The sequence below is a fragment of the Phoxinus phoxinus genome (assembly GCF_949152265.1).
Source record: "Phoxinus phoxinus genome assembly, chromosome: 23".
Classification (NCBI taxonomy): domain Eukaryota; kingdom Metazoa; phylum Chordata; class Actinopteri; order Cypriniformes; family Leuciscidae; genus Phoxinus; species Phoxinus phoxinus.
The window spans coordinates 21059454-21082801 of NC_136898.1; the positions used below are offsets into that span (position 1 = coordinate 21059454).

At 37.5% G+C, this 23348-nt stretch overlaps 2 protein-coding genes across 6 annotated transcripts; one reads left to right on the plus strand and one right to left on the minus strand.

The window, feature by feature from the left end:
- kiaa1958 (KIAA1958 ortholog) lies at positions 1-21358 on the plus strand. Of its 5 annotated transcripts, XM_079598849.1 has the most exons (6): positions 3-214; positions 2329-3385; positions 8288-8335; positions 9444-9563; positions 9674-9991; positions 11125-13527. In XM_079598849.1, exons 1-6 carry the CDS (start codon positions 209-211, stop codon positions 11307-11309), a joined length of 1734 nt encoding a protein of 577 aa, XP_079454975.1. In that variant the 5' UTR covers positions 3-208; the 3' UTR covers positions 11310-13527. The 5 variants fall into 5 exon arrangements, with proteins under 5 accessions (XP_079454974.1, XP_079454975.1, XP_079454976.1 ...); XM_079598848.1 differs by lacking the exons at positions 8288-8335; positions 9444-9563; positions 9674-9991; positions 11125-13527 and adding exons at positions 14979-15158; positions 15297-15503; positions 16394-17234 and having other exon boundaries at positions 1-214; XM_079598850.1 differs by lacking the exon at positions 8288-8335.
- inip (ints3 and nabp interacting protein) lies at positions 21207-23348 on the minus strand. Its single transcript, XM_079598854.1, has 4 exons — positions 23112-23348; positions 22764-22860; positions 22520-22610; positions 21207-22429 (listed from the first exon to the last, which is right to left on the minus strand). Exons 1-4 carry the CDS (start codon positions 23134-23136, stop codon positions 22331-22333), a joined length of 312 nt encoding a protein of 103 aa, XP_079454980.1. The 5' UTR covers positions 23137-23348; the 3' UTR covers positions 21207-22330.

Below are 23348 nucleotides of genomic sequence, written 5' to 3' on the forward strand. Positions count from 1 at the left end.
ATATATCTCGGACACGTACTTCCGGCGATAGCGGAAGTACCCGTGGTACGTCCATTAAAAGCAAAATTAATGGCTTTTGTATAAAATGCTGTCAAATTTTGAAGAACCGCGGATAAATTAAGAGTTTGCTTTAACAAATGATGTTTGATATCGAGCGAAAAGGCAGCGAGCAGCACACGTGAGAGGACATCGGAGTGGATTCTCCCATATGAAGGTACATGATGCTTTTGTCTGGCTTTGTGTTTATGCAGATCCTCAGACTCTGTCTCAAACCCAGTCAGCTGTCTGCACGCGCAACATCTCGGGGATTTGTATGTGCATTCGGACCTCTGCGTTTATTACGCGAATATGAAGAGCAAAACTGCGGTCTATAGAGACAGCGTGATCGGGATTCATAAACATAGACATCAATGGCTTCATGTGTCAAACAACTGATCACAACAGAGCTAATGTAGTAAACAATGCATGTGGGCGGTGATGTTGTTGACAGGGGTGTGTCTTCAGGTTATTCCTCTAATAAAAAAAGTAATAATCAAAGTACCTTGGAAATTCAATGTTTTTGTTTTGTTTTTTAACATTTTGCATGGCAATGGTATTCTCATAAGTACCTTAGAATACCATGTACATATTGTGGTAAATGAATATGCTAATCATTCAATACCATAATGTCACAGTACTTTATTGTAAGTTTAACTAGCCAAGCACACACACACAAAGTATAGTAATCTATTGGATAAAATAGCCTTATGTTGATTTACACAAGTGTTCACCTGAGAATAATAAAAGATACTTTATTAATAATAATAGTATGTATCTCCGAAACACAAATGAATACCTTTTTAATTAAATCAGATATTTCCGTGCCATTCCATCATAACTTTGACACTTCAAAAACACATTCCTAAAGACATTTTGAAAGCGATTATTGATAATTCATCCAAGTATTCTGAGGAGACTCGATCACATTACATGATTAGCAGATTAATTCATTTTTAAACATTAATATGTGCTGCTTACACATACATATATCACAAAATATGGTCAAACAGAAACTCATGTTGATCAATTAATGTCAGAATTAAATGTTTTGCCTTCTATGAAGTTGTTTAATTATTGAATTTGAAATGCATCTTAATGACCTTATTGTGAACATTATGAAAGTAAAATGGGCTGCGCCTGCCATTTCATGTTGACTTTAATTTGATCGTATGCAAAAACCATTTGTTTTGAAAAATGAATTAATTTTATCAAGCGAGACCATAATGTCACAGTACTTTATTGTGAGGAAATAGCTGATCATACTCAGATAAGTAATTTATTAGATAAAATAATGTTGATATACAGTACATAAGTGTTTATGCTTTTATTTTTGATTTATTAAATTTGGAAAAAAAATGATATGACAACTAGACAAAAGTTTAATTGTAAAATGTAATATGAATAGAGGGCAACAGTCGGATTCCAGAAGAATTCGCATTATTTCATCTTATTTTTAAAATAATCAACAAAATAATTTAAATAATAATAAAATCATATTATTAAATAATATAATAATATTATATTAAATCATATTAAATAATAAAAAATAATTTAAAATAATTTTAACAGAATTCGTGGTGAAAAACTACATGATGCTGTACAGAAAATTACACCAATCAGAGTCGAAACAAGCAAAACGTGCCAAAAGATCTCTTTAGCCCCGCCCACTCCCATGAAGCACTGCGAATGACTTAGTCTTCCGACACTGTAAAAATATTGAAATATTTCTATACATATGCATATTATGCAAAAAAAAACTTTTAAAATATTGTTATATATAAAATCAACATTTGTAAATGAGTATTTTTATATTTCTCCATCATTTTTAATTTGATTATGCTGTTTGCAATGCTTCATGGGATTGTAGTTCTTTCCCTCTCTAAAGCCGTCTTGTACCTTCGTCATTTTGTCAGATTTTTAAATACTTTCTTGCATCAAATCAAAGTTTTGAAGAAAATGTTATGATTCACCCCGTAGCTGGTTGACTTGGCTTCATGGCTAATAACGCTTTAGCAAAGACTTAAAAAAATGGAACAAGTCTTTAGAACAAGAAATGAATGGAAAAAAAATACTTCCGGAACCAGCGCCTCTAAAAAAAAGTAGGCGGGCATTGTTACCCTCTATTGGTTTGTTTGACTCTTTTGCGTTAAAGTTGGCTTGAAATGAAAACTCACCCTATTTTTACTGATTTTATGGAAGTGAAATGCGTTGCATCTGCCTTTTTTGTTGCCTTTAAGTTTATCACACATGCGTTTGTATTAAAAAATGAATGAATTTTATCTTCCCAAGGGGAGGAGGCTCAACATGGAGGACTGCTTGCACACTTCCTCCGACAACCTCGCTAAACTGGTGAAATGGGCCCACAGTCACGGAACAATCTGCACCTTGATCCCCAACCTGAAGCACATGCTGAACGAGGGCTCTCACGGCACCCTGACGGCCCTGTGGGGCTGCAGCGCCGGTCACGCCTACCACTGGCCCCTCAACACCACCTGCAAAACGGGGAACAAGGAGCGGATGTGCTACACAGAGAGCCGCAGCATCAACACGGACAGTATGATCCAGGCAGCTGCCGTCATGCAGAACACCTCGGCCGAGCGCTTCCTCGGCAGTGCCGGAAAACACAAGGGCGGCTCCAGCCAAGGCGACTCCAGTCAGATCCACGACTCGTGCGACATCTCCAACTGCAGCGAAGCCTCCGAGATGGACGACAACGGCGAGGAGTACAACAACAACCTGTACGACATCGTCTGCGAGTCGTCGGCCACCGACGAAGACGGCGACTCCGAGTTCAACCACGCCTCGAGCGCCACGCACCGGAAAAGAGCCGGGAAAGGACCGGGACCTGAGGACAGCACTGACCCGGCGTCGAAGAAGATCAAACAAGAGAGGGGCGAAGACTATTACAGTGTGGCCAACCAACAGATGCCTAGCAGCTCGGAGGCGAACCGCTCTTCTGGGGGCGTCTCGCAGTCGCCCAGGCCGAACCTCCAGAACAGGCCGTCCTCTAGTTCTTCGATGTCCCAGAAGCCTTCCTCTGTGGACGGAGATTCCCTGGCGGTGTCCTCGTCTCCGCTGGACAACTCCCCTACATCCATGATCAAACCCTTGCGTGCGCCTTTCCACGTTACCCAGAACAAAATGCACATGAACTCGAACCCTGCATGCAGTCAAAGTTTGGCAGCCGTACCCCACTCTGGAAGGATTGACGCTATGGGGGTGCTGCACCGGGACGAATATCCCAGGTCGTCTTTGTCTTACGGAGAGGCTTCCATTGGTGTAAACCCCGAAATGGATCTTCTAGCAACGCAAGCACTTAGTACAGAAGTTAGAGCGGACAACACAGGTAAAGACCCTTATCTACAATAAATGTCATTACGTCTGTGATGAGAAATGATTGAGAATGTTGTTGTTTTAAGCCACACTTATTTCATTAGATATCATACGCTAGCAAACAAATCCTGCACAAGCTTTTCTCAGAACCTCTTTTTTTTTAGCCATTCTTACCTTTTTACATCTTCAACTTTCTCTAATGTTGCTGTTTGAGCACAAAAAATGTCTACAAAGTCTATATCAGTGTCACTGTTTCTGAACTCCCTGAAACGCCTCGATTGTAGCCTACGAGTTTTCTTCCGATAACAAACACGTCACAATATTCCTCATTTAAATAATTCCAGGGCATACGCAGAATAAAGGGACGAGGCCTGGTTGAGTTAGTTAGTAGTGTGTTGAAACTGGCGGTTTCTGTAAGGGGCGGGGCATTTCCAAAACACCTTCAATACACACAAAGCGGCTGACTAATCACAACATACCGGTCCAGCCGACCAATCAGATCACATTCAGCTTTTCAGAAGGAGGAGCTTCATAGAGACAGGAACTAAACAGAGCGTTACTGACAGACTGGGAAGATTTATATAAATATTTATACATTTATACACTGTTATAGTTTTTTTTTAGCTTTTTATTATTTAATTATTTTTAATTGTCAGTTTCATTATAATTTTAGTTTAATGCTTAGTCATTTTGTGCTATTATCATTTTTATTTGTTTTTAAAATAATTTCTATTTGGCTTTATTTTAGTCATTTTAGTACTTTAACTTATGTATTTTATTTGAGTTATTTTCCAAGGCAACATTTGTTTTTAAGTTTGTTTTTCATCCATTGTGTGTTTTATTTTATTTTTAAATTAAATAGTTTTAATTTTAGTTAGTCTCCCTGTAGTCAATAAATGTATCCCTTAAAACTCATCCTTGATCACCAAAATGACATATTTAAATGTTTTTTCCTTGAAAAAAAATATTTATGCCTTAAAATAGTTTGAATGTAACTCTACACTCTTGCCTCATTTAGTATGCGTGGTTCTATGAATATGTTAATTAGCCCCGCCTCCACTCACATCACATGTCGACCTGATTGGTTACAAGGTAGTTTGTGACGTCAGAAACACCAGCGATTTCAAACCGTGATTTTGAGCACTGCAGTTTTAAGGAGAAAAGACTCAGCAATGCTGTTGACTTATGAATTTGCACATGGTTTGTCTTAAAGCAACACCATATAAACAACATTAAAAGCTTGATTTTCACCACATGGGGACTTTAACAATAACAACACTGCTGCATAGTCATGTGCTGCAAGTTACCAACATACAGAAAAACATAAAATAGGAAATTATAATGACATTTTTATTACATGGCAAGGTTAGTAGATAAATGACACTTGGATTGACCTTTTTTTATATCTAAAGCAATGGCATACAATACTTGTACAGTGTTTGAATTCATTTTATTCTTATGAGTGTCTGTTGAGCCTTTGTGTGCTTGAAATGAACATAAACCCACTTAAAGGATTAGTTCACTTCAGAATTAAAATACGAATTTCTTTTCGACTGAAAAAAGAAAGACATGAATATCTTGGATGACGTAGCGGTGAGTAAATTATCAGGAAATTTTAATTCTGAAGTGAACTAATCCTTGAATGATCTCATAGTCAACATGAAGGTGCTGTAAATGATCGTAAAGAGTGAAATACCAATATTGCTCAATAGATCGGAGCTTCAGAGGCAAAGCAAAACCGGCACCTCATGAAGTGTACATTGTTTGCCTTGAACATTTCTGAATGCAAATTGAATGGTTCTGCATAATTATTTAATCATGCACGCCACTTTTGTGCTCTAGCCACGACCACACACACACCCAATGAAAAAGCCTGAACAAAAATCCATTCTTATAATGTACTTGCGTAGAAATCCCGAACAAACACAAAAGGTTAGTGTATTGAACATGTATTTCTGTGTGTGATATTTGTGAGCGAGCCTGTGGGTGGAGTGCTGGCTTATATTGATCTTCTTAATTACATTTATGACGTCGTCTCAGTCAAGGCCATGAATTAGATTTATCACGCCGCAGAAGTGTAACCCAACACTACACAATGGACATGATGAAACACACTGGGTGTTGCTTAAACTAGATGCAATCCAAGCCTGTGTTCAAGGAATGATATCTAGGAGTGAACATTTTTGCCTACATATTTTCTTTAAAAAGGAAAGTGAATGAGTGTATTAAGGATAAGGGGCCATTCACGCAGAACACACGTTTTTCCATTCCACTGCGCTTATTTTCCATCGGGTTTCAATGTGAACACATGCGGACGCGTTTAACTGTTGCACTTGTGTTTTGCAGTGCTCATGTTAAAATAAGTTCAACTTTTAAAAAAACGCATCTCGAGACCTTGCATTTTTCCCTCCACTGAACTGTGTCTTGCATTTTTAACCGCAAAAACACATTCTGTGTGAACCGGCCCTTAGGGACCATTCACACAGAACATGTTTTGACTTTTAAAAGCATGAGACACAGGCGGTGGAATTTGGAAAAACACTAGGTCGCGAGAAGTTGAACTACTTTTTACCCTCTGGTGCATTTCGGTCATTTTTAAGATTTTTTTTTTTTTCTTTAGCGGTTTGGTTTTTGAGAATTTTTTACTTCATGAGAATGGTACGAAACTTGGTAAAGGTTTTGGCACTTGCTATGTGAACACACAAAAAGTCACGGAGATGATTCGAAAGGGATAAATGGCCCTTAAAAGCGCATTGGAAATATAAGTGGAAGACGAATTTCATCTAGTGGAAACTTTTGGTACTGCGCCCAAACACAATCTTACTGAAAGCTAATTTATTAACTCAAATTTGGAGCACAACTTGATGTGAGATTTATGCAGAGGTGGAAAGTCCAGGTTCAGAAAGTAAAAGTCCTCCTCAGTATTTTGTTCCAATCACCTGGATTTGCTAATTAGCACAGTTTTTCAGCCAGGAGATAGAACTAATTAGTGAAATCAGCTGACTGAGTTCATGGGTGGAATAAACATATGGCAGGACTTTTACTTTCTGACCCCTGGACTTTCCACCTCTGGATTTATGGCTTTGATTGTCTCACAGTTTTAGAGTGAAACATGTATATATATTTCATGTAAAGATTGAAAATATTTTTGTGAATATTTCTTAACAATAAACTTAAACTTTTAAGTTAACTTTTTTTCTCTCTTCAGCAATAATTCTTTCAAGGGTCATCTTTAAAAAGTGACAAAACTTAAGTCTGCTCCAAAGCAAAAAAAAAAAAAAAAAAGTGAATAAATTGATTATTACTACTGCATAAATATATTTTAGTACTATAAAATTCCTTAAAAATAAAAAATATTATCAAACTAAAATATATACATTAATTTCTTTTTTTTTTAAATGGAAAAACGCGTTCTGTGTGAATCAGCCCTATGACACAACTGTGCGGCTTAAGCAAGACACATTCAGTTGTTTTCATAAACCGCTAGTGTGCCAAACGTTGCGTAGTGTACCTTTTAAGGTAGATCTATTTATTTGACAAAATGATTTACATCAAAGTTAAGATCGAAGAAGGAGAAGAAGTTGAAAGCGAGAGTGGAGAAACTAAGTTGGCAAACCGTGACATATTCATGACTAAGTTCTTGTTTCGTAAAGTTGGAAATATCTTTGCAGCGATACACTGTTATACATCCCGACGCCGTCCACACTGCCGAGAGTGGTGTTTAACTGAATATGTAAATATGTGCTGCGCGCTTTCCTCTCAATAACAAACTAAACACTCAACAAAAATAACGGCAGTGAGAAAACGGCAGTTAAGGAAGCATGTGATCATAGCGATGTGGATGTGTTTGCACCAGCTCGGCACGATCTTGTCAAGTCGCGTCACATTTATATATAGCCAAATGAGCGATTATTGTCTATAGTATTGAAGTGGACTTCACTGACAGTAATCGCTCATTTGTAATGCCCTGCAATGTCATCAAAGAAAGGATCGCGCAGATTATGATAAATCATAAATTAATATTGTAATTGACTTTACTTTCAATTGTAAAGCCATATAATAGGCCTGTACATATACAAAACACAGTATGTATCTAATAAATAATAATCAAAACATTGTATTAGTCTATTAGTTTATTACATAGTTGTATATTTAATTGACTATTAACATATTTGAAGCTGTACTGTAACTGTCATTCAATATGAAAATACATTTTGCGCCTCAGCTGCTTCTCAACATTTTCATTTGTTCATAAATACTCTACTTTGTATAATAATAACAATATTTATGAATACTCAAATCAGTGGCGGCTCCAGAGATTTTCTGTTGCAACGAGCAGTTGTCACTTTCTCATATTTGCGATCATGAAATCTTTTTCACTACATCTCTATAAAACACAATATTCTATTAATTTTTTTTCTCAATGTCTGAGTTTTTTTTTTTTTATGTTTTACAAATTCTACATTGGTGCTTCATTCTTCTGAGTACATTTTATGTTAAAATCCCCTTTTTCGGGGAAGTGGTATCTCTCTACATGGCATTATGAATGAATTAAATCTCACACAGGCAGTTATTTGGTCTTAGTAAGCTAGTTAATGAGATCACGTCCTCTCCCATTCTGCAATAAGCCATTAAGCTGTTTTCCCAAGAGACTCTGGGGATATTTGACATTTCAGTCCAGATGGAAATGGATGACGCTGTAATTTCTTTAACTCCAAATAAACCGAACGAAAATAACAGGTGAGTTTTCTTGACACTTTCTCTCTTTTCTGAGAGGAAAATGGATGTCAGTAGATTTACCGTTGTTAAAGTGTCATGTGATTGTGTTTTATCATAAGCATGCATTAAAATGCTCAAAAGATAATATTCATATCTCTTTTTCTGCGGACAAACTATAATTTTGTTCTGTTTACAGGTTCACACGAGAAGATGGATTACGCTGTGATTTTGAAAGCCCTTCATGGTTAGTTTTTTTGTGCAAGAACTTATGATCTAAAAGCATTGCTGTTTTATATTATATAACTATATTAATGGGTAAATCCCACGCAACCCGTCAATAACATGTTCAGCTCATATTTACCCAAAATTTTGCATAAACTGTTTGATAAGAACCTCAATGTTTTTGCTATGTTGTTGCAATGTGACATTTTCATGAGAATTAAGCACAAACACCCTTATTAAAGTGTAACAAAAAAATCCCATTCTCGGGACTACATTAAAAAATATAGTATAAAAAATACTCTATCTATCTATCTATCTATCTATCTATCTATCTATCTATCTATCTATCTATCTATCTGTCTACCTGTCTATCTATCTATCTATCTATCTATCTATCTATCTATCTATCTGTCTACCTGTCTATCTATCTATCTATATATATATATATTTTTTTTATATATATATATATATATATATATATATATATATACATTATATCTTTTATGTAATGTTATAAAAATTATATTAAATTATATTTTTGGGATATATATATAATGCATTTACATTATAGTCGTATTTGTCATACTGGATTGAATTTTTGCTGGTTAAAAAAAAAACATCACCAAAATAAATGTTTTTTATTTAATTCAGTAAAACATTACTGTGTACTTGCTTTTGGGTAATGAGAAATACTTTGTTTTTTGTTTTTTGAGAATTGTTAGAAAAAAGATCTGGGAATTTGAAAGTAAAGTGCTTATTTTTCATGAAATTAATGTCACAATGCAAATGTCTTGGTTCTTTGAGCGCAACATGTATTTCCTATCGACAGGTTGTGTGAGATTCACGCTAGTCGAATCTTTCCTCTGTATTGATTTTTAAAATGGATGAATTTGCATGAGGCAAATGAATTTGGAGGAAACTTTGCATCATGGCAAATAAAATAAAATTTCTCTGATGAAAATGCCTTGATTGTCTGTGGACTTGCCGATTGCATGAGCTGAAGTACAGACCAGTCCTTTACTGGGATGTTGTGTGGGAAATGCGTGTGGTTTGAAGCGGTGTGTTTCTGCCGGCTGATTGCAATATCGGAAAGTTGATCCGCTTCTAAACGCTTGTTTGGTGTATTGCAGAGCATCTGGTTCCTGCCGCGCACAGTTCAGAAGAGCAGTTCTGCACGTCAGATCTCAGTCCACACAGTGACAGGTATTTTGAAGAGAGAAAACACCTGGAAGAGTTTATAACAAGCATAGGTGAGCTAGCGGCCCGATAAAAAACAACCTCGACTCTATCCGTTGAATGTAATTGTGATTGATGCACCATCAGTTATGTCAACGGGTCAATTCTTTCTAATGAATTGCAGATACTATAACCCTACAAAACCTGCAGACAGTCATTGATCGGATCCTGGTGTTTCACGAGCGTACGCAGATGCCTCTGTCCAGTCCGGCCAGACTGGGGGAGCAGGAGCTGTTTCCGGGGAGCGGACTCTTCCTGCCACACTACAAACTGGCGTCCATGCTCCAGGAGTCACGGCAGGACAGCATGAGGCTCTTCCACCTGCTGTTCGAGCACTTCTTCAGCGAGGAGGACCTCAACGGCGCCGTCGCTTTCGGGAAGAGGGGGAAAGTTCCCGACGGCAAAAAGATCCTGGACAGAAGAAGAGTGGATGGGATTATGTGTGAGTATTTGAAATGGGGGACAGTTCACTCTTACTTGACCATTTAGGGCTCAGACTTTTTATTTGAGCTTTTAAATTAAGTTCATCAAAAGTGACAGACATTTTTATATATAAAAAATAAAAAAAGGTTTTAAATATATGCTGTTCTTTTGATCTTTCTGTTCATCAAAGAATCCAGAAAAAAAAAACATATCACAGTTTCCACGAAAATTATTAAGCAGCAAAAACTTTATAATAATCAGAAATGTTTCTTGAGCATCAAATCATCATTACATTTGAACATATATTCACATAGAAAACAGTTATTTTAAGTAGTAAAAATATTTCACAATATTACTGTTTTTATTAGAGCTGTAAACGATTAATCACGATTAAATCCAAAATAAAAGTTTGTGTTTACATAATATATGTGTGTGTATTGTGTATAATTATTTTGGTATATATAAATACACACACATGCATGTATATATTTAAGAAAAATGTGATATTTATATATAAAATAGTTCTATTTATATATAATATAAATCAAATAAAAATATATATGCAGTATATAAATGCAAATATTTCTCAAATATATACATGCATGTGTGTGTATATATACAAAATAATACAATACAATACACACACATATATTATGTAAACACAAACTCTTATTTTGGATTCGATTAATCGTGATTAATCGTTTACAGCCCTAGTTTTTATTGTATATTTTAGAGTATTTTTGTTCAAATCAATGCAGCAACATTTTTATAATACTTCAGCTAAAAGTCTTCAGCCTCTTGCTGATATTTAATATTTATATTTATGCCTGTTCGCTCTGAATGGCTTATGACGGGTTGTTTTTTTTTTTTTTTACATTAGTAAATTTAAAATGTTTAAGACAAATAATCAAGGATGATTATTATTATAATTTTTTCTATTATTAAATTGTACTGATATAACAATGCACAATAGCTATAAACAGTAATGTATACATAATTATATTTTTATTTTTCATTATATAATACGTCATTTTTGAGTGGTCTCTGAGCTTTCATTAATCCACCGTTTTTTTCTTCTTCTAATTTCCTACATTGCAATTCCCTAAAATGTTTTTAATTAAAATATTTATTTATTTTATTTTTCTCTCGCAGCATATGTTCTGCGTTGCTCTACTATAGACGGATGGACACCTGTGGAATCATCTAAGCTGAAGAAGGCCTGTATTAATAAATGCAGACTTCGGATCGGCCAGAAAAAGAAGCAAGAGTCTTCTCAAGAGTCCTTTATTTTTTGTGACGAACAATCTTCAGGCAAAAATGACCCTTCCTATATCTAATTGCTGATACCCAAAAATGTCCATTCACAGACAGACGCTCTTATTATACATAGAGTTGAAAGGAAACACTGTTTTGCCCAGTGATTGAATGCAAGCTGCCGACCGGTGTGTCTTGGACACGAGCGGTTACGTGTGGAATCCATAAAAGCTGATTCAGTTTCAGCCACAGCACTAAGAGATGAAAGATTCACGGTCAGACTAATGAACTATTTCCATTTCTTTCGTTTCAGCAAAAGCAACATTATCTATACTGTGATAGTTACTGACCATTGACTCGTTTAGTCAACACAAACCTGTTTATAACCTTTTAAAATAACCTTAGAATAGTCTAGTGCTTATTCATGTTAGTCATGTAGCATTGTAACAATCAAAACAAGTTTGATGGTTTTTACTCGTACCCGATATCTTTAAAATATTACAATGTGAATTATTACCATATCAAAACTGTATTTTATTGCCTTTTTTCTTCCTTTATCCTCTGCTGCTCTGATTTGTCAATCAGCGTCCCACTAAATTGAGGATGGCCTCATTACATGCTTGTGCATGACTGACAGGAAGCTGATTTTAAAGATTTATAACCATCCCACAAAGTTTTTATTACTCCATATGTTTCATACATTTTAAAATTTGACCTAGGTGATGTCCTATCCACCTTATTTTTGCAATGTGCAGTAAACGCTAAAACTATTTGCGCTAAAAAGCAGTGTGTTTATAATTACGACAATACATTAAAGAGGCTATATGAAAGAATATCCCTTTTTTATTGCCAATGTGTGAACGGCTTGTAATGAAACTTACAAAACAAGACCTTCCCCGACTGTCTATGAAAGCCTGTGGACTCATTTTTATGTGAAGGACTCGGGACGTTTTTTTCTGGGAAAATCCAACGTTTACGCTCCCGAGAGCCTCTCTTCCGTTCAATGACACATGAATTGAATGCTTATTTTCGGGATAATGCCGAAAGAGCTATTCTGTACTGTAACGTCAATGTATCATGCAAAGAAAATGGATTCATTCAAACTATAGTCTCACATAGCCACATCTATATAGTCTATAGTCTCATATATACTTTAAAATGACACCGTTATGATGGTTTGATAGCCGGCGACGCGCAGAACTGGTGCAAACACATCCACATCGCTATGATCAGATCACCGCTGTCATTTATGTTGTGTGTTTATTTTGTTATTGAGAGGAAAGCGCGCAGCACATATTTACATATTCATCTAAACGTCGCTCAGCAGCGTGAACCGCGTCTGGATGTACGTTAACGGTATATCACTGCAAATATATTTCTAAGTTTTTATTATTTTTAAGCAAAGAACATACAAAAACTTCACCAGCATTGAATCACGTTCAGTCTCTTGTACGTCACGTGGGCACGAGTGCGAGTACGAGCAAAAGCAATAAGTCGCTGGCTGCAGTTCACTTAACGGCCACCGGTGGCGCTAATAACAAGGTTTTCTGAATTCTACATATAGCCCCTTTAAAATTATATGGGAAGTAAAACCCGTTTGCAATATCAAGCTGCATAACAAGCTGTTTTGTAGCTAAAAATAACTGGAAGCCTCGACACATTCAATTCACAAATGGCCGCGGCCACTATTACTCTACAAATAAGGTGGATAGGCCGCTTAGCATTCAACAGCATATACAATTACTGCCAGAAATGTGAGATTTGTTTATTCAGTATAAACAAACATACAATTAACAATTCCCGTGTTAAAGATATTCCTGATAAAAATGTCCTGCTGTCTGTGAGGTGCTGAAATGAGTCTATAGTGAAAAGGTCACTCAAGGGCTCACAAACTTCTGATATATAATGAAATTGATCGGATGGCATTAGTAAAGCTGACTTTAAAACATTGAACGGCTCAGTAAGTTTGATCACTTTTCACAACCATTAGTATTATGTTTTTTTACTGGTATATCACATTGTCCACAAATGTTTAATATAAAAGAAAAAACTGACATTAGCATTTAGTATGGTTATGAAAGGTCAATCTTTCCGTAAATGGTTAGGACGTCTTCACCTGACCAGTTTTAAAAGTGTTTTGTTTTTGTACCTACTTGATGCTGAACTTGTCCTTATTTGAGCACTTCTACAAAGACTGATGACTGGTGTTTATTTTCAAGTGTGTAAATACTCAATCATCCTGGTGTGTCTTAAGTGGTCTTATTTGTCATTTTATGATGCGTTACAATAAAATCAATGACCAAATTATGTCTGTGATCCATTTTTGCCTTTGAATTAATTGCTGCATTTTGCTTTTTTTCTTTGCATGTCATCTTATATTATAAGGTAGATTCTAAGATTTTTTTTTTTACTAATTAATTCAGTGTATTTTATTTCTTAATTTCGCTTTTACCAGTCTGCATCAGTGGCATCCATTTCAGGTGGTGTAGTCTTTTCAATTTTATCCTATTAGAAATCATGCTTTTTAATGTTATCACATAATAATCATATTTGAAGAGGTCATGTTCGCTCATATTTGAAGAGGTCATGGTAGAAATAGCAAAATTAAGCCTACTAAAAGTAAAGGCATTTAAAGAAGTATTATAAAGATGATCTTAGTTTAAACCACCCCAAACAAAAACAGAAATATCCCCGTCTAAAAGGGTAATTATCATCAAGTAACAACAAAAGCAATGATAAATGGATCACATTTCAAGATGTGACCGCAATCAATCAGAATGAGTTTGACTGGAAACCGTGTTGGGGGAAACGCATTACAAGTAATGCAGGATATGTAATCGGATTACGTTTTCAAGTAACTAGTAAAGTAATACATTACTTTTAAATATACAACAAAATATCTGAGGATAACTATGATTAAGTAACGTCAAGTTGGATTACTTTCCATAAAAAGTAACTAAGTAATGCAAGTAGTTACTTTATTAGGTAGTAAAGTTATATTATAAGCAACATTACTTTTAAAAGTAACTTTCCCCAACACTGACTGGAAAGAGAAGTGTTCTGAAGTACTATATTAAAAAGATATTTCGGACCCCTTTGTCTAGCTAAGCGAGATGAAAATATCCTTTTTCCATTAATCATCCTAAGCATCTCCATCTTTGTGCTGTGAAAAAAAAAAAAAAAAGTAGAATATACAGTAGAATATACGGAATACACATTTACATGACATGCCAAATGGCACTGTGGTGTTAAAAATATCAAGAGTTGCATATAGTATAACTTACTGTCTGCTAGAGAGCAGAAATCAAGAAGCTAAAAAACAACCACCATAATGTTAATACCAAGATGCCAAATGAAATATGACAGACATTGCGGTGGAATAAAAACATGTCCTGTGTAAAGGGTTCCAAGGTCTTCCACAGATAAACTTGATTGCTGTGGATAAATGTAATTAATAGAGATTCATTTGACTAATTGATCAACACATAATTAATTAAATTAATATTGCGAATCAGCTGGCAGCCCTAAATGTTGACCCCCAGCCATGTCTTTCTCTTCTGTTTTCTACTTTTAATTCCCATCCTTATAAGTTATATTATTGCCTATGTTAAGTATTTCTTTTCTTCTTCTTTTTTTAAAATCAGATTTCCGATGACTTCTCAGATTAGCACCAAAAAACAACAACATTTAGATATATCTTTCCAGTGGTAGTGGGAACTCCTGAGGTAAAGCTTTGTTTCTATCTCAAACAGTATCTCCAGCTGTGTATGAAATAGAGAGACTGAAAGCACTACTGCAGGCTGAGAGAAGCAAAGGTGAGTTGATGGGTGAAACCATCAGCGGCCTGAAACAAGACAAAGAGCTTCTGCAACAGGAACTCACTAAGAAGGCTGAGCTCATCTGTGACTTCCTGCAAGAACAACTACGCCCAGGTGACCATTCCTTACGATCTACAATCATATTTTCCATTTCTAGAGAATAACTATTGTGTGTGATATGAAGGGAGGCATGGAGATCAGTATGTAGGTTGTGATTTGGATAAGAACGGTCTTGTTTTCTCTGACTGGCAGATAAAAGAAGGCCACTTTCGTCAAGTCAAATGGAGGCAGGCAGCTCGCATCAGATTATTACCTCCATTCCTGAAGAGGGCGCACCGTTTGACTCTCCAGCCCTCTTCGACTCCTTTGAGGAAGTGGAGTTGCACCCACTGGACAGGCAGAGGACCATCAAGATTTCATCAAAGAGAAGCAGAGATGGCGAGAACACGCGTGTCCGAAGTAAGGACAGGATTTGGGTCCAAAGTTTAGCTAAATTTGAACTTTAACTCAAACATCTAGAGCCGGGGTTCTCAACTCTGGCCCTCGAGGTCCACTTTCCTGGAGATTAATCAAACCCACCTGAACAAGCTAATCAAGGACTTAAGGATTACTAGGCTGCGTTTAACTAGTTCACACTCGCAAACTTCCCTAAGCACTTCCCCTCGGGGAAATCCCCACCGCCATTTTGAAGTGAGTTCGACTTTGTCAAGTGCGCTAGGGAAGTTTATTTGGACAGACAGAGGGAGTGAGTCTACTCAACATGTACACTTCAGACAAGATCCATAGACCGTAATGCAACACGAGTCTGACGTCACAGCAGGTCGTGCTTAATTCACCCCACACAACTCTAGTGTATGATATTGGTTATTTTGACATTTAACCGCATAATACCTGTAGCTACCTTAAGGTGACTGTTATAGTTTATTGTATTGCTATCATTTTTGCTTGTGTAGTTTACTATGTTTCCTCCAACAGCCCAAGCATACATACAGTGATACAGGCCTATAGAATGATGCATAAAACAAATTCATAAGGAAAAAAACTGAAAATAATAAATCAGCTTCATAGCAGATTCCAGTGATCAAGGGTTTAGACACATTGCAAGGGTTCGGCCAGTAGTGTGCACTTGTGCAACGTATGCAATGATGTACATCCGAGTGAATGAGACGAAAGGAAGCTAGTGAGGGAAGGGCATAAAAAATTGGACATAAACGCAGCCCTAGATGAGTTTGCTCTTCAGGAAAGTGGATTCAGAACCCCTGTTCTAGATAATGAATAACAATGCTAGATTTTGATTGTCATTCAAGTAAAAATTCGTTTAACTAAAGAATGATGTTACTATTTTTCAGTGAAAAACGTTGTGGGTGTGATTGCTCGATATATGGCTGCACTGCAAGAGTTTCGACGTAGTGTATCCATGAAAGTGGCTTTTGACAGAGTCGGTGTAGACCGTAATACCATTTCCAGGACCGCAGCCATTGCTGAACTCAGCTTGGCGGCCCCTGAGGTCTTCCACGCTCTGCCTCCATGGGACGAGAAGGAGGAAACGCTGGCCCACTATGCAGTCAGATGCCGACAGGCCATGGACGACACCATCAAAGCTAAGATTAAAAGCATGAAAGCAAAGGGGGAACTTCTACCGATTGTCAGCAAATAAAAATAAATAAATTACATTTACCTTATCTGATTTACAGTGGACATAAGGACCACTCTAAGTGAACTTTGGATTCCACAATCACATTTCGGCCTTGTTCTTCTTTTCTCCTCTTTTGCCATGATCCATCACAAAGTGAGCGATTTAGGGCAGCACACTTGTTTAAAACTTTCAATCAGTTGTTGTACTTGTTCTTGGCCAATTTGGCTTTTAAATTAAATTAAATCATTGTTTTGTATGCCTTGTATCAGTATCAGGTTGCCTGACCAGTATTTACTTCAGTGTTAAACATTAGGTAAATAATGATAATAATAATTTTATGACTGCATGCTTACTTCCATCACAAACTACAGTGTATGTTTGTACTTTCTGACACGACACCTCTTCCTCTCTGAATACCAGATTAGTGTCATGTATCAAGATTGTCAAGGTGTAGACTGTGAAAAATAAGTGCTTAATAATCTTACACTGCATTGTATGAACCAGTGGGTTCAATGACTGTTATTGTGAATAATAAATGGAAAATCACAACCTATACCCCTTTTGATGCTTGTGTATTTTCGTTGGAAAAATTATTTTGCCATTATGTTGACAATAACTCAAAAAGCAATACAATCAAGACAGAATCTGGGATTAGAAATCTTTTCCTAAAGATTGGACAGTACCTGAGCAGATTCGCTGTTTGCTATCAACAAAGGACCTCATATTTCATATGGTACAAATTAGTGTTGTCAAAAGTACCGACTTCGGTACCCAGTGAAATATAAAAAAAATTTAACGATACCAGCATTTCCCTCTAGCATTTTGAGCGCTGTTGAACAGATTCTTAAAGGGACGGTTCAGAGTCATTTCAACCAATGGTCCTTTGCACCATGACCTCGAGCCAAACTCCCCCCCAGAAGCTTTTTTTCCCTTGGTCGAACACTATTAAAGTTAGAGCTTATTTAGAGATAAACCGCTAACCTGGAAGTCGAGGTCACTTCTGTGAGTTGGGAAAAGCCAGTAAATGTCCTTTGCAAAACTCACAAGTGTAAGGGAAAAGCTAGTGAATTTAACACCCCATAGAAATGTATTGATAACTGGATGATATGCGAAATACTTTTTAAGTGTTGATCTAAAAATACAAGCATTTATAAAACTTTAAAATTTCAGCAAAACATTTTTATATTCTCGCGTGAAACTTTGTTGACGGAAACAACTGTGTACACGTGACTGAGCAGAGGATTGTTGTGAGATACTCAGACACAGTCAGACACAGTTACTTCAGACTACTGCAGAGTGATTTAAAAGATAGGACAAGATGCCAAACAAATGTATCTATCCCGACTGGGCGTCATTACACTACATCCTTATGCATCGCTTTCTGCCAGGACTTTTTACGGTGACCTCGACGTCCAGGTTAGCGGTAGCATAACCCATCAGGCAAGTGTTATTTAAATAAACTCCTGATGTACTTACAAACTTTCCAATGCCTCATTTTATGAGTACAGAACCTATTTGTACTGTAGAAGTTTGGTACCATTCCGGGTATTATTAGTGGGGTAATTTTCGAGATGCCACTTTTGGATCCATTAACGCCTGCACTAAGCCATTCGGCTGATATCTCTAAATAAGCTCTAACTTTCATAATGTTCGACTGAGGAAAAAAAAAGCTTCTGGGAGGGGGTTTGGTTCGAGGTCATGGTGCAAAGGACCCTAGGTTGAAATTACTCCGAACCATTCCTTTAAACACCTCTGATTGGCTATTGTGTTCACGAGCTCAACATGATATCTGTGATTGGCTACAATGATCAATGCTTCAAAAACATGTTGTCTTCACTGGCGCTTACACAGATACACACGGGAGCGCTTGAAAGCAGGCGTCTATTAGTGGATATATTAGGGATCTGCTGATAGACGCCTGCTTTCAAACGCTCCCGTGTGTATCTGTGTAAGCGCTTGGATTTGCACTTGTCAAGGCTGGAGAGATAGAAGTGTACAGTCCATTTAATGAATTATACTGTGAAAATCTTCAAAACTTAAAAAACCTGGCTTTAAAAAAAAAAAAAATCTCTGGACAACACTTTAGACCAGTATTGGTCTAACCAATAATGGTAACTCACTAGTAACTGTATGTGTATCCCTCACAGAGAGACAGAAATAAATTTCCATTCATGTCAAAAATATCCCGTCTCTTTAGTCCAAGGTCCAGTGGGTAATTGTTTTCAAAGCAATAAAGTTCTTGCCGTATGAAAACACTACCTTCTTCCCTTTCAGCAGACATGGATGAGAGAGCATACCGAGAACAGAACGAGAAGACCATTCGCAGCACCCAAACAGCTCTTCGCAACTTTCGGGACTTCCTGGTTTCTAAGTATCCAACCGAGACCAGAGAGATATACTTTATCCCCTGCCATGAGTTGGACATCTACTTGGCCTCCTTCTTTGTGGATGCTCGCCAAAGGGATGGCTCGGAGTATGAGCCCAACAGCCTGGCCAACTATCAGTGTGGCCTGGAACGCTATCTGAAGGAGCATCGCTACGCCTACAGCATTACAAGAGACCGGGAGTTTCAGCGATCCCAAGATGCCCTCAAGCAAAAGCAGTTGGAGCTCAAATTCAAAGGAAAAGGCAACAAACCCCACAAGTCAATGAAGCTGACCCTTGCTGACGAGTTGCTCCTAAGAAAACGGGGTCTCCTGAGTCGCTTCAACCCGGAGGGTCTACTCAACCTGGTGTGGCTCAACAACACCAAGGCTTTTGGCCACTGCACAGGCTTCCATAGCTCCACTCTCAAATGGGGCGATGTGCGCTTGCTCACCACAGAAACAGGACTAGAGTGTCTGGAGTGGACCTACCAGGATTTTAGTGACCCAAATGCCAGAAACAGAAGGTCCACGACCGAGTTTCGCATCTACGCTACACCGCACGCTCCTCAAACCTGCCCGGTTCAGGACTACAAGGACTTCGCTCAGCGCAGACCTCAAGCAATGCTCTTTGAAGATGCCCCCTTTTATCTGTCCATCAAGCCTGTGGTCAACCTGGCCGCCCTGCACTGGTACAACTGCCAAGCTCTGGGAAAGAACAAATTAGCAAAGATGGTGAAGACCATGTGTGAGAAAGGCAACATTCCAGGGAGAAAGACCAATTTCAGTGTTTACCAGAGTTGCAGCTCCTTGTCCGAGGCCCAGAGCAATCAGCTAGTCCTGATCTGCAATGACCTTAGGCAACAAGCCGCCCAGTCAGGGAGTTCCCATCCTGGCAGCACCAACTTTGTCATTGCTGGTTCTTTTGACTCTACTGACTCTGCTTAAAGCTGAAGAGTAACTTTCGAGCCACTTGTAGCATCAAACGGATCGGCTGTTTAGAAACAATTTTCTCAAACACTTCCGTCTGGACAAAGAGTTGTTCCCACTCCAAATGCACACCATTCGTTGAGCAAGAAGTTGATGTGTTAGATTGCTCAAACTAAAGAGTCGATGATCGGATGATTGGGAAGGTTCAGTTAGCCCATGCTGACAGATGTCTACACCAGGGGTTACCAATCTTTTCTGAATGAAGAGCCATTTTTTTATTTAAAAATAGCTGTGTATTCTGATGCCTTTGTCTTTCCCAAGTGATGGTGGTTTCTTCAAAGCCTCAAATGGACTCATATTTGCCCCCGTCTGCTGCTTTTGAGTCACAGCTCAGGATAGTGTGGTTCCGTCAGCCAGTCAGTGTTGTCAGCTTGTCACGATTTACTTTTCCAGTGGCTCCAGAGTTATTAGTCACATGGCATTTGTGGCTCAGGTAATTAGATCAGGACAAAATTCTGTATCCATAACTGAGTGTCCATGTGCAAAGATAGTGGAATTCAAGTTGCATACGTCCATACGTGTACCAGCTGAGCAACTGGCATTTGGATAATTGGGAATGCTAATGGATAACTCTCTCTAGGTACGGCTCAAATCAACCAAGGAAAGGGCCACAGAACCACTGTGATTACACTCCTTAGAAATTGTATCTACAAACGGCACATTAATCTGGGATAGGAGGAAGTATTTTAACATTGATGAACACTCGGCAGCTTTAAATTAAACTGTTTGACTGAGTAGGCCATCTTGCTTTATGTCTCAATGCTCTGTTCGATTAAGTAAGCAAAGTCTTTGTTGTTTCTGACAATGTGTGTGAAACTATGTATAAAGTTGTCTTTTTGTCATGATTATATAACACAGCTGTCTTACTATGTGCAATGCAAAATATCCATTATTCAGTATTAAGTCAACTACATTACAAATGTATTTGGATGCCAAATTTGATGTTTTTACTGTGTATGGCAAGTTACGAGTTTGACGATGAATTTAAAATGCCAGTCCAGTTATCCTGTATATGTCGTAGACATGAATGTAGTGGAACTAATCCTGCTATCCTTCATTTATCCCTGTCTTGGAAATGTTCTGTGTTTGTGTAGCTGTTCTCTTGAATAGAAAGCACCTATCAGATGGTACATTGTTAGATATATTACAGATATGTGCCTGTTCAACATATGTGCCTGATATAATATTATTTATTCTTGACTTTAACATACACAACAATGACTATTTTAGGTTATGAACTGAAATGGTTACAAATGAAGGTGTTTGAGGCATGAAAGAAATCAGCTGAGAATCAAATATACTACCACGAATAAAGCAACCCTGTAAAATAAGTAGTCATATTTTTTATTTCACGTCTCAGTTTTAGTTTTTAAAGTCACCACGAAATCAAAATGGACAATTCTTGTTTTTTAAGGAATATCGCCACATTTATTATAAATGATTAATCCATGCACATCTATTTATTTTATTCATGTGCCTCATCTTTAATCAAAATAAGTTCTTGCAGTGACATCTTCTCTGATGATGTGTTTACTGGCGTGAGTGCGGAGCAACCTGTCACTCCCATGAGTTCGAATCCAATCATTTCCCTTATGGACAAGATCAAGCCCTGCCCAACATTTGTTCTTGTTTGAGAAACAGTTTCTCTCTGATATACATGACAATAGGGAAGAAAAGAGTTTAAAGGTAGGGTAGGCAATTTCAGAAAGGCTAGCAGTAGCAAGTTAGCTTTCAAAGCGTCACGAGACGAGAGACAACGTTAAATTACCTCATGTCTCAAAGCACATAACATTATAATAATGAATGTAGACATCTTGAATACAGAGCTCTAATTGTACCAACTGACTGCAGCAGATTCCTTTCAGCATTGATAGTGTTGACATAGAAATGCATAAATCTGTGTCTGAGGATGTGAACAGCTCTGGATATATATAACGTCACGGGTTGCCGTCTCGTAATTAGTTATGAAATGGCGTGACCGCAGCATAAACTTCTTGTTTTGGTTTAGGAGAAACCGTAAAACTGATGTTTATTTGTGGCGCTCGGTGACTGTGTCCACAACTCTGCATTACCTTGCTGAATGCGCTGATGATGTGTGACGTCTGTGCAGCAGAGGCATAGAAATACATATGTTGAGAGGCAGGTAGGACATCCTATTATCGTATATATATCACATTATTAAAAATGACAACACAATAATGGTTAACTTTTCTCCATTTTATGAAAAATCATGAAAAAATTGACAAAAAAACAACATAAAAAAATCATGAAAGAGTAGCATATTTGATCAAAGCTGATCACGGCTCCGGGTCGAGTCTTGGTAACACAGGCAGTATAAGGTTACCAAAGGAGGAATCCTGCGTGATGAAGAAGCCTGACGAGTGTGCATGTGCGTGCTGAAACCAAACCAGAGAAAAATGCTCATCTGATGGGACATTATCGATAGTAAATAAATATTGAAACTCTAAACATGAAGCTTACGGTACCTGTAAAGCTGCTTTCTGCTGTGCCGCAATGTGCTGCTGTTCGGCCTGATCCCTGAACTCTTTATTTACTGCTGGTCTAGAGAGTGGAATGCTGGGAAAACACAGTATATTGCAGAAGTTATGAGGGAAAAAAAGATTATTGTCAATCTTACAAGACAGATACTGACTTAACAGCAGGGTTCTTTAGAAGAAAATACAAATAAACTATGTTTTACAGTGATCTATGTTTTTGAAACAGTGTTACCTGGCTCCTGGATTATTCATTGACTGACTCTGGATCAGGCGTTTCTTCTCCTTATCCAGCTCAGCTAGGATAGCAACCCTGTTTTTGTTTTGAAATCCTATCGAGAACAAATTCACAGATATATAATAGTTCATTTTTAAGCAAACACATTTATATAAAAACTGCGATTGTGACACAACGACTAATTATTTGTCATTTTTTTTGATAGGCCTCATCGCACTGTATAACTTACCATTGTTGTATTTAGTGAGTTACTTTGAAAATGACGTAAACAGTAACTTACAGTATATATCATATCCACCGAAATGACAGCTGTTTTAATGACAACTGATATACAACATCAATTACCTTGTCCGGGCGGATTTGCGGCCATTTCCACATGTGCTCTATATCTAAATATTAAACAAAAGAAACAACTTCTAAAATACTGAGTCAAATCAATAAATAAAACCTAAAACGGATGCATGGTCTCCTCTGATAAATAGAGCAGTCTCTTGTCTTCTTCGATAAGAGCTCGTCGCGTCGCAACGGTGTCAGTGTGAACAGCGCCATCTGGAGTATGGGAGCAACTGCACGTTTGAAACT